The sequence below is a fragment of the Montipora capricornis genome, chromosome 4 (assembly GCF_036669925.1).
Source record: "Montipora capricornis isolate CH-2021 chromosome 4, ASM3666992v2, whole genome shotgun sequence".
Taxonomy (NCBI): Eukaryota; Metazoa; Cnidaria; class Anthozoa; order Scleractinia; family Acroporidae; genus Montipora; species Montipora capricornis.
The window spans coordinates 12047544-12060043 of NC_090886.1; the positions used below are offsets into that span (position 1 = coordinate 12047544).

At 38.3% G+C, this 12500-nt stretch overlaps 1 protein-coding gene and 1 long non-coding RNA gene across 2 annotated transcripts in view; both read right to left on the reverse strand.

The window, feature by feature from the left end:
- Nucleotides 1-12500, reverse strand: part of LOC138045539 (uncharacterized) — a 90129-nt gene that overhangs the window by 64394 nt on the left and 13235 nt on the right. The window lies entirely within an intron of this gene.
- LOC138045538 (glutathione hydrolase 1 proenzyme-like) overlaps nucleotides 1-12500 on the reverse strand; it is a 32414-nt gene that overhangs the window by 18494 nt on the left and 1420 nt on the right. The window contains exon 2 of the mRNA XM_068892078.1: nucleotides 10285-10700. Within this exon, the coding sequence (XP_068748179.1) occupies nucleotides 10285-10700 (416 nt within the window). The remainder of the gene's footprint in view (nucleotides 1-10284; nucleotides 10701-12500) is intronic.

Genomic DNA, 12500 nt, shown 5'->3' on the forward strand with positions numbered 1-12500 from the left:
TACCAACAAGGCTCAAGATTGAATCAACAGAAAGTACTTTTGTTCTAAAAAAAATCTCTGCTTCTACAATTATGAGATTCCGCTGAAAAGAGAGTAAATATGTATATTTCCGTAAAGCGAACAGGCAACGAATAAGCAACAAGGAATATGTCAAACGCCATCAACAAAAAGGTAGGTAAAATAATTGGTTAGGAGTCACATCACATCTCAAACCCTGCCCCAAAAGGTACCTACTTTTCTTAAATATTTATAAATTTTACTTTGTACCTTAACAACATTTCATTGTTGTTTATGAAGGTGTTCACAAATCAAACTAAATTTAAATTGTTTGCGATTTTCTTTTTTTCAGTTAGGTTTGGGACTTAGTTATCGCACTGGGATGAAAGAGGGGGTAGGTTTGACTCCTGCAAAGAAGCACTCGGCCTTTTCCGATCATCCCCTATAGTTCAGTGGTAGAGCATCCGAACTAGTAATCGGAAGATCGTAAGTTCGACTCCTGCAAAGGAGCATTCTGATTTTTCCGAACATCTCCTATAGCTCAGTGGTAGAGCATCCGAACTAGTGCATCCCCGATTACCGTCGAAAGAATATATCTCCTCGTGGTTTGACGGCCTTGTTGGTGTACAAAACAAAAGTAAAATGTAGCTCACGTTTTGCATACTTGGTAGTTTAAAGCCTGGTTTTTCACTAGCGACACGAGCGCAAGCATAAGCACAAGAAGCATACGCAAACCCAGTAGCTTGTTGTTTATTACAGCCTTTTGTTCGATTAATAGACACTAATTAACAACAAGTAAATGCGCCTGCGTGTGTTGCTTGTGCTTATATGCTTGCGTCGCTAGTGAAAACCAGGCTTAAGCGAGCACGACGGCTACGGCAACGCCACAAAGCAAGAATATGATTGGTTAAAAAAGGAAAAATACTCGTGCTGCACGACTTTCCGTGCATTTTTTGCTGTATTTCACAAAACAACAACGTGAAATCACCAAGAGGGTCTGAATGGGGGGGTCCACATGTTGGTTGTCGGTTAAAATTTTCGACCTTTGTCGGTTGTCGGTAAATCCCAGTTAATTTTTTTGTCGCTAGTCGGTAATTTTTCCCTCGTTACTGGGTTGCCAGTATGGCAAACCCAGTCGGAATCTGTGTTTGATTTCGTCGTTTTGTTAATTTTTTTTTTCCGTGTCGGGAAAAGTCTTGCCTGTCACTCCCCTGCTAAGTAGTGTCTTTGTGCATAGAGTCTTCTCTGCGTACTTTGCTAGGTTTGAGGGGGCTGGGGTAATACGTAGATTTCCCTGGTGCACACAGGAAAACGTTTAATTATTAAACCTGCAATGGCGTCGAAAGTCGTGGTAACGCGGATGGCGTTTTAGTGCATCTTTAAACAAAATATACCCGTATGGAGCTCAAGAATGGAACTTCACTTGGATAAATAAGACAGGGGGTGAAAATCATAAAAGCGAGGAGTAATGGACTTCGACAACAACTATCGCCCGTCGAGCCGAAATCGAAGTCAGCTCTATTTCTGATGTTTTCACAAGTGTGCTGTTATGTAGAACACTGAAACCAAATGGAAAATGTATTAAAACTGGGTTTGTCACCAGGTGAGCACATTTAAAAAATATTTGAAAAAATACAAACTAGGTTACACTGGTGGTTTAAAAGATAATATATTACAATAAAAAATGTTCCCAACGTTTCGGTCGCGAACACGGATCTTCTTCAGGGGAAGTGAAAGAAAAAAACCACACAAAAGCACAGATATAAGCAAGAGTCTTGCGTCTTAGACGTTGATTAAAAATTCGAGGTAAGTGTCATTTTTTCTTTTTGTTTGCAAGGGTCAAGTGCAAATACTCCTTGGGGAGTAACGCCCCGTCATCTCGGTTGAGCGGGTCTCTCGCGCAATTAATCTCCCAAGCTTCCAAAATCTTCCTTTGGTGCCAATTACTATTAGTCCTGAGAATTGTGGCCTCATCCCATGCGATATCGTGATTGGTATTTGTCACGTGGTCTGCAAGTGCTGATTTTTTGCATTGTCTCCGTGCGACAGCCTTCTGGTGCTCGCCTTTTCTTGTTGAGAATTTTCTTTGCGTTTCGCCGACGTAGCTCTTGCTACAATCAGCGCAAGGAATGTCGTAAACAGGGCCACGAGTTTCTTCTTTGTCTATTTGGTCTTTCGGTTTGGGAAACATCTGGCTCATTGTTTGATAGGGTTTGAATGCCAGCGGGACCTCTGAGCCAATAAAGAGAGTTTTGGAAAACCACGGCATCAAAGTGGCGAGAGACCCTCTCAACCGAGATGACGGGGCGTTACTCCCCAAGGAGTATTTACACTTGACCCTCGCAAACAAGAAAAAATGACACTTATCACGAATTTTTAATCAACGTCTAACTCGCAAGACTCTTGCCTATATCTGTGCTTTTGTGTGCTTTTTTTCTTTCACTTTCCCTGAAGAAGGTCCGTGTTTGTGACCGAAACGTTGGGAACATTTTTTATTGTAATATGTCATCTTTTAAACCACCAGTGTAACCTAGTTTGTATTTTTTCAAATATTTTTCAAATGGAAAATTCTCTGGTAACTTATGGGTTCAACAAAGACAGAGAAGGAATCGAACACCTTAAGTGGATCAGTGATCTCTGTTCTCTGCACAGTCTTCAGGTAAAAATAATATGAAATTTGACAGCCAAGAATTTTTTGAAAGAAAGATTGCCTCTAATAGCAAATATGTTGTTTGTTTCAAAAAATATTTCGCTGGAAAAGGTGGCCTTAATGAATTCATCATGTTTTGTAATATGCGAGCGTAACTGAATAGTTTTTATGGCAATAGTAAAGCATTTTCGTGTCAAAATGAGGTTGGCGTCTTTCTGTTCTGTTAACTTAATCAAATATACCATGCCTTGTGAGTTTGTATTTACCGTCTGCCGTCACTCTCAAAATTACCTCTAGAACCAACTTTTTCCGTAGAATAAGCTTTTAGAATGATGTCCTTGTCTTCTGTGGTGATACTTGACGATTCGGGAACATTTTGTGAAAAAATATTTACAACGGATCACACGCGCAACTTGATCGCCCGATTATGCATAACATCCGCTTGGCCTTTTGACATCCCATTGTAAAAAAACTCAAAATATTCGCAGACCGGTCGATTTCTCTCAAAGGGTGATTGCTAACGAATACAGAAAGATTTTCACAATAACTAAAAGTTCCTGTGTCAAGCATGGAAATTCGACGAAGCGGTAAATGCGACTAAATTTGTTGCGTGCGTTGCTATTTTTGTGTTTTCACAGATTTTGACAGAATATTAAATTATGAAAAAAGTATCCACGGAGAGATCGTTAAAAAATCTTTATTTTTAGCAGTTATTTGAACATAAAAGATGGAACGCTCGACGAGAAATAATATTTTTGTTGATATTTGAAAGAAAAAAAAATTCGCAGGAATCAGGACGTGGTAAAAATGACTGGTCTTAAAAACCACTGAGCATGCTCAATTATTTCCCGCCATCAATGTTTCAAAATGGCGGACGACAAATGAGATTTCCCCACGTACTTTAACCTCTCACCAGGCCGCTCGTACATTTGTTCAAATTTTAATAATAGGTTGAGTTGCGCCTTCGACATTTCTAGTTTACCTCTGTACGAAGTTTAGAGAGATCGGCGGTTGTTATCCAAAAGATATTGTCCCTTATCTGGTTCCTTCTCGTGTAAATGTTCGCTGCTAGTGGAAGATGAACCGGACTCTGTTTTTCTCGTTTGTTAAAGCTGCCCATGGTTTGTTAAGCTTGAGATGTGGACTACGTTTACGTTGCTTTTTTCACAAGAAAATATCAAAAATGACTTTTTTTTCGTTCCAATGGTCTTGAGAAAACACTTCCTAAAGGTGTTGTTGTGGATTTAAACCGAAAGGAGCGACTGCATGAAGTTTATATAATGGAGAGTGACGAGACTAAGTCGGATCGTGTGCAAAAGATGACTTCGCAAACTAATTCGTGAGTAATAATTTACAATTTTGTTTTTCCGCTTAACGTTCGTCTAGCGTTATAGCTCAATCATGATTGTAATTTCACGTTAAACAATGCTTTAATATCGTCCATTTATCTTTGTACGCTGCTCTCTTTTAATGTGAAAATAAACTGGATTCGTCTTAAGTTCGATTTTAAGGTCATTTATATTCCCTTTTCTGGTGAATGTTTAAGTTATTGTACTTTTTAGCAGTTACAACTCAACGATCCTTGCGTTCAAGTAGTTACCAAGTTATGGATTTGCAATTAATTTGAGTTTAAAATCAAAATCAATATCCATGTTAGTTAAAATAATGTTTGGAAGAACAGAAGTGTAGGTACAGATGTATATAGATCTCTATAGATTCAGGTTCGTGACTGTTTTGCAAATCTTTGTTTTTAGACTGTTGTTTTCTGGAAGCAGTAATGACGTAGTTTTGGTTTTGGGGGGACGGTCATGTGTTGGTGGATCAAGGAGTCTGTTATGAGTCAAGAATGGTTGACAGTGGATAGTTTTTCCTTAAAAGGCTTAAAGGAAGAATTATTGCCTTGGACTTTTTTTGGTTACACCCCACATGTTTGCTCTTTTCTTAGATGGCAAAATTTATTAATATATTATGTGATTTGGAGCTGCAGCTAGAAACAGTGTCCCATGCATAAGGTCTCATTGGGTTTGATGGCAGTAAAATAATTTTGATAAAAATTATGTTTAGAGTTTTTATCATAACTTCTCATCTTGGTACTGATGGACTTCAAACATGCTCTACCATTTTGCACAAGGAACTTGTCAATCAACCGTTACCTTTTGGTGTATTTGCAAATATGATCTTTGGATAGCAATTGATTATTTTTCTTATCCCTTATGTGTAGATATCCTATGTCTATCACATAGTTAGTTTTAAGCTTTTATTTCCTGTAGTGTATCTTTATTATAGTTAGCACATGACCCCACAAGCACGTATTATTGCTTTTATATTGATTGTGTTTGAATAAAGGATATTGTTGTCTTGTCTTGTAGATAAGGCAAAACAGCCTCAGTTGTATTTGCATTATTATTTCTGAGTGTTACTTTTAAAGGGCAAACCATTAAAAAGTGCACATAGTTTGCAGGAGTCCAGGAAAATTATTCCAAATATTCATTGATTTGAAGTTCCTGAAGCAGGTAAATCTTGAAGAGTTTACGTAACAATATTTGGAATATATAACATTTCTATTTGGGAATGTTTAAGTCCACAGAATTTATTTTCTTTATGTTGAGAAGTACTGTAAGAGCTGTCAGGTAACTCAGATGGAAATTTGACAGACCTTAGCTGTAATTCAAATTATTAGTACAGTTTTGGTCGTTAGTGGAACATAATATTTTATTGGGACATTTTTTAGTGAGTGATTAACCCATTGACTCCTGGGGATTCCCCATTGACAAGTAAAATCGTCTGGTGTTAGACAGAGTAAAATGCTAAGTATGGCCGGTTTAGGGGTGAAAGGGTTAAAGTGCTATTGTTAGTTTGACTTTCTTTTTCTTCATTTGAACCAAAACAAGTGATTAATCATCACCTCCACCATGCTTTGCTTTGCGTTGCTTTGGCTTTTAGAACAAAGTATCAAAGTTGAAGCTGGTGGCTCGAGGAGTAAACTATAAAGACTATAATGGTATTTGAGTATATAATGTAGAACCAATTTTCCTATAACATTAAATCAATGGGAATCCAAACATGAGGATGCAGCTTGCTCAGGAGGGGTTTTCCCTATAAAAATGACAGGCCACTTACTGGATTTTTTTTAAAAACAACCCTTAAAGGTAACAGAACCTTGTTTTGTGGAAGTAGGCTAAAAAAATCTGTCCCCTGAGAGGAACCAGGTCTAAAGTGACAAATGACTGGCAAATAACTTTTACTTATGAATTATTCATAAGTAAAAGTTATTTGCTCGTGTACCAAATTGTCTTACAGTTCCAGTCATTTTTCAGATTGATAGCCTTAAATGTACTGCAGCAACTCCGCCAGCTGTTTGGTCTCAGCATCATAAGCAGTACAAATCCACAATTTTTCTCTAAAATAGAACAAAAAGAACCCCTGTCATTTTTGTAAAGGAGCTCCCCTTGGGACAGTTTGTTTACTTTACCACCATTGTTTAATACTATCCAGGGACTAAATCAAGAATCTGAAATAGATTACAGTTTGAAAAAATATGCCACTTTTTTTTACTTCTTACACTTACTGCATTCAACTTTAATTTATTCATTCTTGGAAATGGTAGGAATGATTAGTATTCTTTAAAGCAATTGCTAAAAATTTATTGCACTTAATGTTGAAATATTTTTTCCATATGGAAAGGTAACAGCAGTTATTTCTGTGAAAGCCTTCTCCAGAAAACTCCAACATGGGATTATGCCCCTTTCAAAAGTAGCTTTGTATGCTTTTGCTCGATGAATTTGAACAAGTATTACATAAATATGAAGTTATGAAGTTTTTTAAAAGTTAAATCTAATGGAAGGGGATTTAAATTATTGAAACCACTGTGTTGCAACCAGAGTCCACAAAGAGAGGTTAAATAATTTATTGCACTGGAAGTATTTAGTAGGCCAGCATGAAATTTGTTTTGGATAATAGCACTGAATCACCTTCAACAAGTTTTCTAAACTTTGAAGATACCTAATTTTATATCCTCCTGCTGTTTTATTGCTGGAAGATAAAACCAATTCTTGATTAATTATTTTTGTTGTCACATTAACCCACTACAATGTGTTGAAAGTGTATTATTAGCTGTAGTAATATTTTGTTACAGTAAAATCCCCCCTGCTAGTGAGCTGGATTTCTGAATCAAATTTTCAACTTGGAATACCGGTATTGTTGTTTTGGCTATTCAGAGTTAACCTAATCTATGTTTATTTCTATAATTTGGAGGGAAGCAAACGATTGGCATTTGCTTGAAATGACTACAGCAAAATATAATTGCAACTAAAAGGTTTCCTTCTAGTGTACCCAATATGAGGTGCTTATATGGCATGTTATGTATGACATTGGTGCTAAATTCACTTTAAAATTTATCTTTGAACGACTGAAATACATTTCTAACTTTTCAGGGACGTCATGCATTTCTTTTTTTTTTCCTCCGTCTTAATAAATTTGCCTCTGTGGACCACTTGAATGGCAATTTTAACAACCTAATTTTGAAAAAAAATGCAAAAATCTTTTCTTCTAGATGCGGGCCCCCGCGGAAACAACGTCTAAATATTTAGTCGGAAGAGAAAAACCATTTGGAAATTTAGTGATATCTTTTTTGCTCCACTTTTTAAAAGATAAACGCATGAATTGAAATCAAGATGGTTTTCCATTAGTCGGTAAGCTCCACAAACGAATTTCCACTTAAACACTGTCACAGCAACCTGGACTCGCGTTGATCTTGAAATTGTGAAAGAAATTTCCCTCGTAGCACTGTTGGCTAAAAAGTACGGTGGCCCACAACTAAAAAGAGAATCTCGCTGGCATAAAAGCGCACTATGCAGTCAAAACATTCGTCCGTTTTACTGGCCTGAAAAAGGTCTTTTTTTTATCAACGGAGATCGGATAAACACCCAATGGCAGCCATGTTTTTCGCCAGTGAACAATAAGTCAGTGTTACCGTCTTGCGAACGCGTCCTTGAAAGGCAACCTTAGCCAATCAGCGGTTTTTGAGACCTGTCGGTAAAAATGAGTTAACAAATTTGCATACGTGCGTTGAAATGTGATACGGTAGGAGACAGGAATTCTCTGACAAATGATTTTGCCATTGTAGGGTAAAATGAAGTTTATTTGGTAAGGCAACAATATTTCTTTAACTTCCTGGTTAATCCAATTTATTGCTACCACTAGTGCGAAGATTTTTACTGGGTTGCCGTATGGCCAGTTGGAAATTTGGTAGATTTTTCTGTTTTATTATTTTTTTTTTATTTTCCGTGTCGGTAAAAGTCTTGCCTGTCACTCCCCTGCTAAGAGGTGTCTTTGTGCATAGAGCCTTGTGCGCGTATTTTCTTAGGATCGAGAGGGTAGTGGGAAATGCGTAGATTTCTCTGGTGGACACAGTAGAACGATTACCTTAACCGGCAATGGCGTCGAAAGTCATGTAACGCGAATGGCGTTTTAGTGGATCTTTGGACAAAATATACCCTTACGAAGCTCAATAATGGCAAGTCAATTGGATACTGAACAAGACAATGGCCTTCGACAACAATCTGTCTCCTGTCGAGCCGTCTTTTACCAAGTGTGCTGTTATGTAGAACACTGAAGATTCGTAGGGCAGCGGTAATAGTGAATTCAAAGACTAGACCAGGTGGATGGGATGGAATTTCAAGCGTTAAAATCGCTGAAAAGGTAAGATTATTTTCGTAGCGATGCAATTGCGTGTCTTCACATGTTCCGGCTCCTCTGATCTTACATAATTGTGTTTTCCCTCAAAATATTCGCTTGCTTTCGCTTTCGCTCGAACTTATTTACCTTGATTACATGTCCAGTGAATTGTTTTATCCTCTGGGATGAATTTTCCGTCGGAAAAATCGGTTATTTGGGTGGTTTTTGGCAAACAGAGGTTAATTATTCGTAATGCGATCGCTTCCGTTGCCGTTAGCAACGGGTCGCAAATTTGACACTTTTATCACATTACGCATTGATCGCTAATCCGATTATTACTAAAAATCTAAAAATATTCGTGCCTTATAAGTTTTCGGTCGAATTTATGTCCAAGAAAGCAGATAAATTGCAGAAATTCTTAGTTTTGCATCCAAAAATTCGTAATCAACGCTAAAATGACCAACTTTTGCCTGGAAAACATATTTTACTGTTATTTTTCTTAAATTTTTTCGTTCAACTTTCGCTTTTATAAAATGTTTCAGTTGTCTGTAAATAAGTTATATGCTGTTGGAAAGCGTATTTTCTTAGCTTTAAAATGATGTATTTTTTCCCCTTAACTTTAAATATTTTTTGAGAAAAAAAACATTTTTTGGCGATGGGTAATTTACCGCGGTTTTCTCGCGGTTGGGAAAGTAGCAAAGAGAGTTAAAATTAATAGGCCGGTTGCCAGGTTTTTAACCTCAGAAAAGGATCTGTTTCGTCGTACGAACGTGTGAGGACCTGTGAGCCAAAGGGCCTCTGCTGGTATGACTTCTGGGTGACCCCTTAATGACTTCATAATGCTCTACAATTCAGTCACAATTAGCCAATCAGAGCGTGCGTTATATCGGCTACAAACACAAGCCATGTAATAAATGGTCTTAATGACCCACCAACTTGAAAAAGATTGCCTGGAACACTGCACGTACCACAGGCAACCCAGTGTACCCTCACGGAGGGTCTAGTTTTGTCGGTAGTCAGTAATATTTTCCAGCCCTTTGTCGCTAGTCGGTTAACCCCATTCACACCCTCCACCAAACCTTAGGTTTTGACGACAATGTGAGCATATAACAATGAACCTTTCATTTGCTTTAAAATCGTTACAGTTATAGGATAGTCCGCCCGTATTTTAAAACTGGTGAACAAAACGAAATAATCGCGAAACACTTTCGACAGCGCTAAGTTATATTTTGGAGTGACGTTTTTGTTGACGTTGCAGTTGTCCTGGTTTAAGTCCCTAATAACAGAGCCAAATTCTCAAAAGACTTTTTTGCTATTGTTCAGTATGCCAACATGGCCGCCAATGACGTCAGGTGCAAGCCAAGGATATTTACCAAAACCAGTGTAATTAAAATTGGCCAATCACAACCAATGACGATGATCGACAACCGATAACCGACCGACAACCTACGACGATCAAACGAGCCAATCAGAACGCAAACGGAATATATGCAGCCCGCTGTAAGTGACAGTAAAGTAACCGGTGCGAGATAGAAGTTAGAATACAGCACAAGATCTTTCATCCGACCTTCAAGTTGAGTCGTGCAAAAATAAGAAATCTCAAAATTACTTTAGGCATTCAATTTAAAACAGCATTGACAACTTTAGTCCTAGACAAAATTCTTGGGACAATGAAGTCAATAATGTATGAGCGGTTTCACAGGCAACGCATCCCACCCCTTTCCCTTTCAATGTTCATTTGAAACCCGGAAAGGATCTGGAAAGCAGGAGTTGGTTTCAACATTGCGTGGGGTGGTGTAGGGGAAGCACATGGAAGGCCGCTAGGAGAAGAATTATAAAATATCAGGTACACCTTTAAACATTAATCGAAGCGATTTTTGGGAGTGTTATTGAAGTTGTCCAAGAATTTGTTAAAGCGATTGTAGTTCTAAAAGTGGTGCTTTTAAAGGATTTGTACAAACCAAATCTAGATTCCTCGACTCCAGTAGCGTTAGGTGTAAAGTTAGCCACAGTTGCCGGCGCGGTCTCTCTAAAGTCAATCACGCTTGCTTCTCTTGCGGAACGGTTGTAGATCAGCATTACTCCACCGCCACCGATTCCGGAAGAGTGCATGTTTATGACTCCAAGGCAAAACATGGCAGCGATCGCTGCATCCACGGCCGAGCCACCGGCATTAAGGGTATCGTTTCCAATATCTGAACACATCTTCGTGTCGGTAGCAACTGCATGCTTGTGGTATGGCCCCCCTGCGCTTTCGTCTGCGCTTTTGTCTGCGCTTTTGTCTGCGCTTTCGTCTTCTGGTGTGAAATACCAAACGAGGAATACTCCCAAACCAACCAACAGTAAAAGGATAACAATACCTACGACAATCTTGGGTCTGAAAAAAATGACACCAAAGTTGAAAAACAGAAATTTGCTTGGTTAATTCCCGGGAAAGTAACTGGGCCACAATAGATTGCGTCCCTGGAAGGGACGGAGGGGGGAGGGGGAGGGGAAGTGCTTTCCCTTCTCATTCCTCTAGTTCCGTATGCCGATTTTGATTTCCTAATTTTAATTTTGATTTCCGGGCTCTGCGAACAAGGTGAGAAAAATGGTAAGCCGATTGACCGTTGGTTAAAATATAAGGCAAGGAAAAGCTTATTTATGTTTTACTAATCGATTTTTTTTACAAGAAAAAATGAAAGTTACCAGGCCTGGATAAGTCGTTTCTAAGACTTAAATTCGCCAGGTGAACAACTGATACCTCCACAATCGAGGCCTAGCTACTTGGAATGCCACAACCAAAAGAATATTTGAATGATAAAGGAACCTGACGCATGCGCACGAAAATCGAGCCCGAAGAATAAGAAGATTCAACTTTGATCCTTATAACAAATAAAAAGAAAAATGGTCGTACTCTGCGAAACAACGTTTTGACGACGACGTGAGCACATCGTTCATTCTTTTTCTTTACTTCAAACCTCTGACACCAGTCCAGGAAGGGTTACGTTTGTACATGTTCATTGCCGTGACTATAACATCTTCAGTTCCCACGGCTTACCCCCGTCTGATCTTCTAGCTCAGTCGGTAGAGCAGTGGTGATCGAACCTGAAGGTCGTGGGTTCAATTCCCACCCTGATCAGAGTTTTTCTCTGTCCTTGTGTGGGCCTATTTCCATTAGCAGGGCTAACGCTCACATGGTTCATATGGGGTTGAAAACAAGCACTTCACATGATGATTTGTGTCAATTGTTAATTTCTGTTTACAGTGTCCCCAATTAGTGCTCCAGTGCTAGAACTACTAGACACTTAAATAAGGTTCCTTTTTCTTTCCTTTATATTTTGAAGTGACATTTTCGCTGCTGCAGCCATCATCCTTTCTTAAGGTCTCGTCACAGGTTCGAGGTGTCAGTTTCTTAAAACGTTCTTATTTCGCTAGTATTTATGCTACGAGAATGAAATGAACATCATCTTAATGTTCCTTGAATGTAGTTTTGAATCCAAAACATAATTATTTTGTTTGAAACGTTACGTTAGGCTGTTAAACCAAAAACAGGTAGTCCTATTCTAGAGGTTTAAGAGGGATTTTAAATTTTTTCTGAACTTTTTTGAAGCAATCGATTTTGATATAAATTTTTACCTGAATTTGCTATATTGCGTTTTTACATTTGTAATCTTCCATCAAAGTTGAAAGTAGTGTTTAGACAGAGCATGGTATAAAATCAAAACACGTCAACCAATTCAAAAACGCCGACATCGTTTTGTACATCGAACTGTGTTACAGTGCGTTTCACAAAACTTTTGACAAACGGTTTTCGAAGTTCGTTTGAAATTCCCAAAGACCGCTACGAACTTGGCAATTTCATTACGTAATTGTCAATCAAATTGTGAACTTCGAAACGAAGTTTTGCGAAGTTCGTCGCAAGCAAAGTTCACATCATTCGGTGTAGTTGGATTGGTAATATAACTACAAATGAATTTAAACAAAGAGAAAAAATTTCTCAACCAAGGAAGACTAATTTTTTGATGTTTACTTCTTAAAGGTAAATTATTTGAGAGGTACGGAGCCGGGACTTCACATTACAGACAGATGGCGCGACTCGTATCAGGTTTACTCTAGAAATGTAAAGACAAAAGTTGAACAACATGACATTGAAATGTTTTGTTTCTTGCGCTATTTCTAGAATGATGTATGTCCT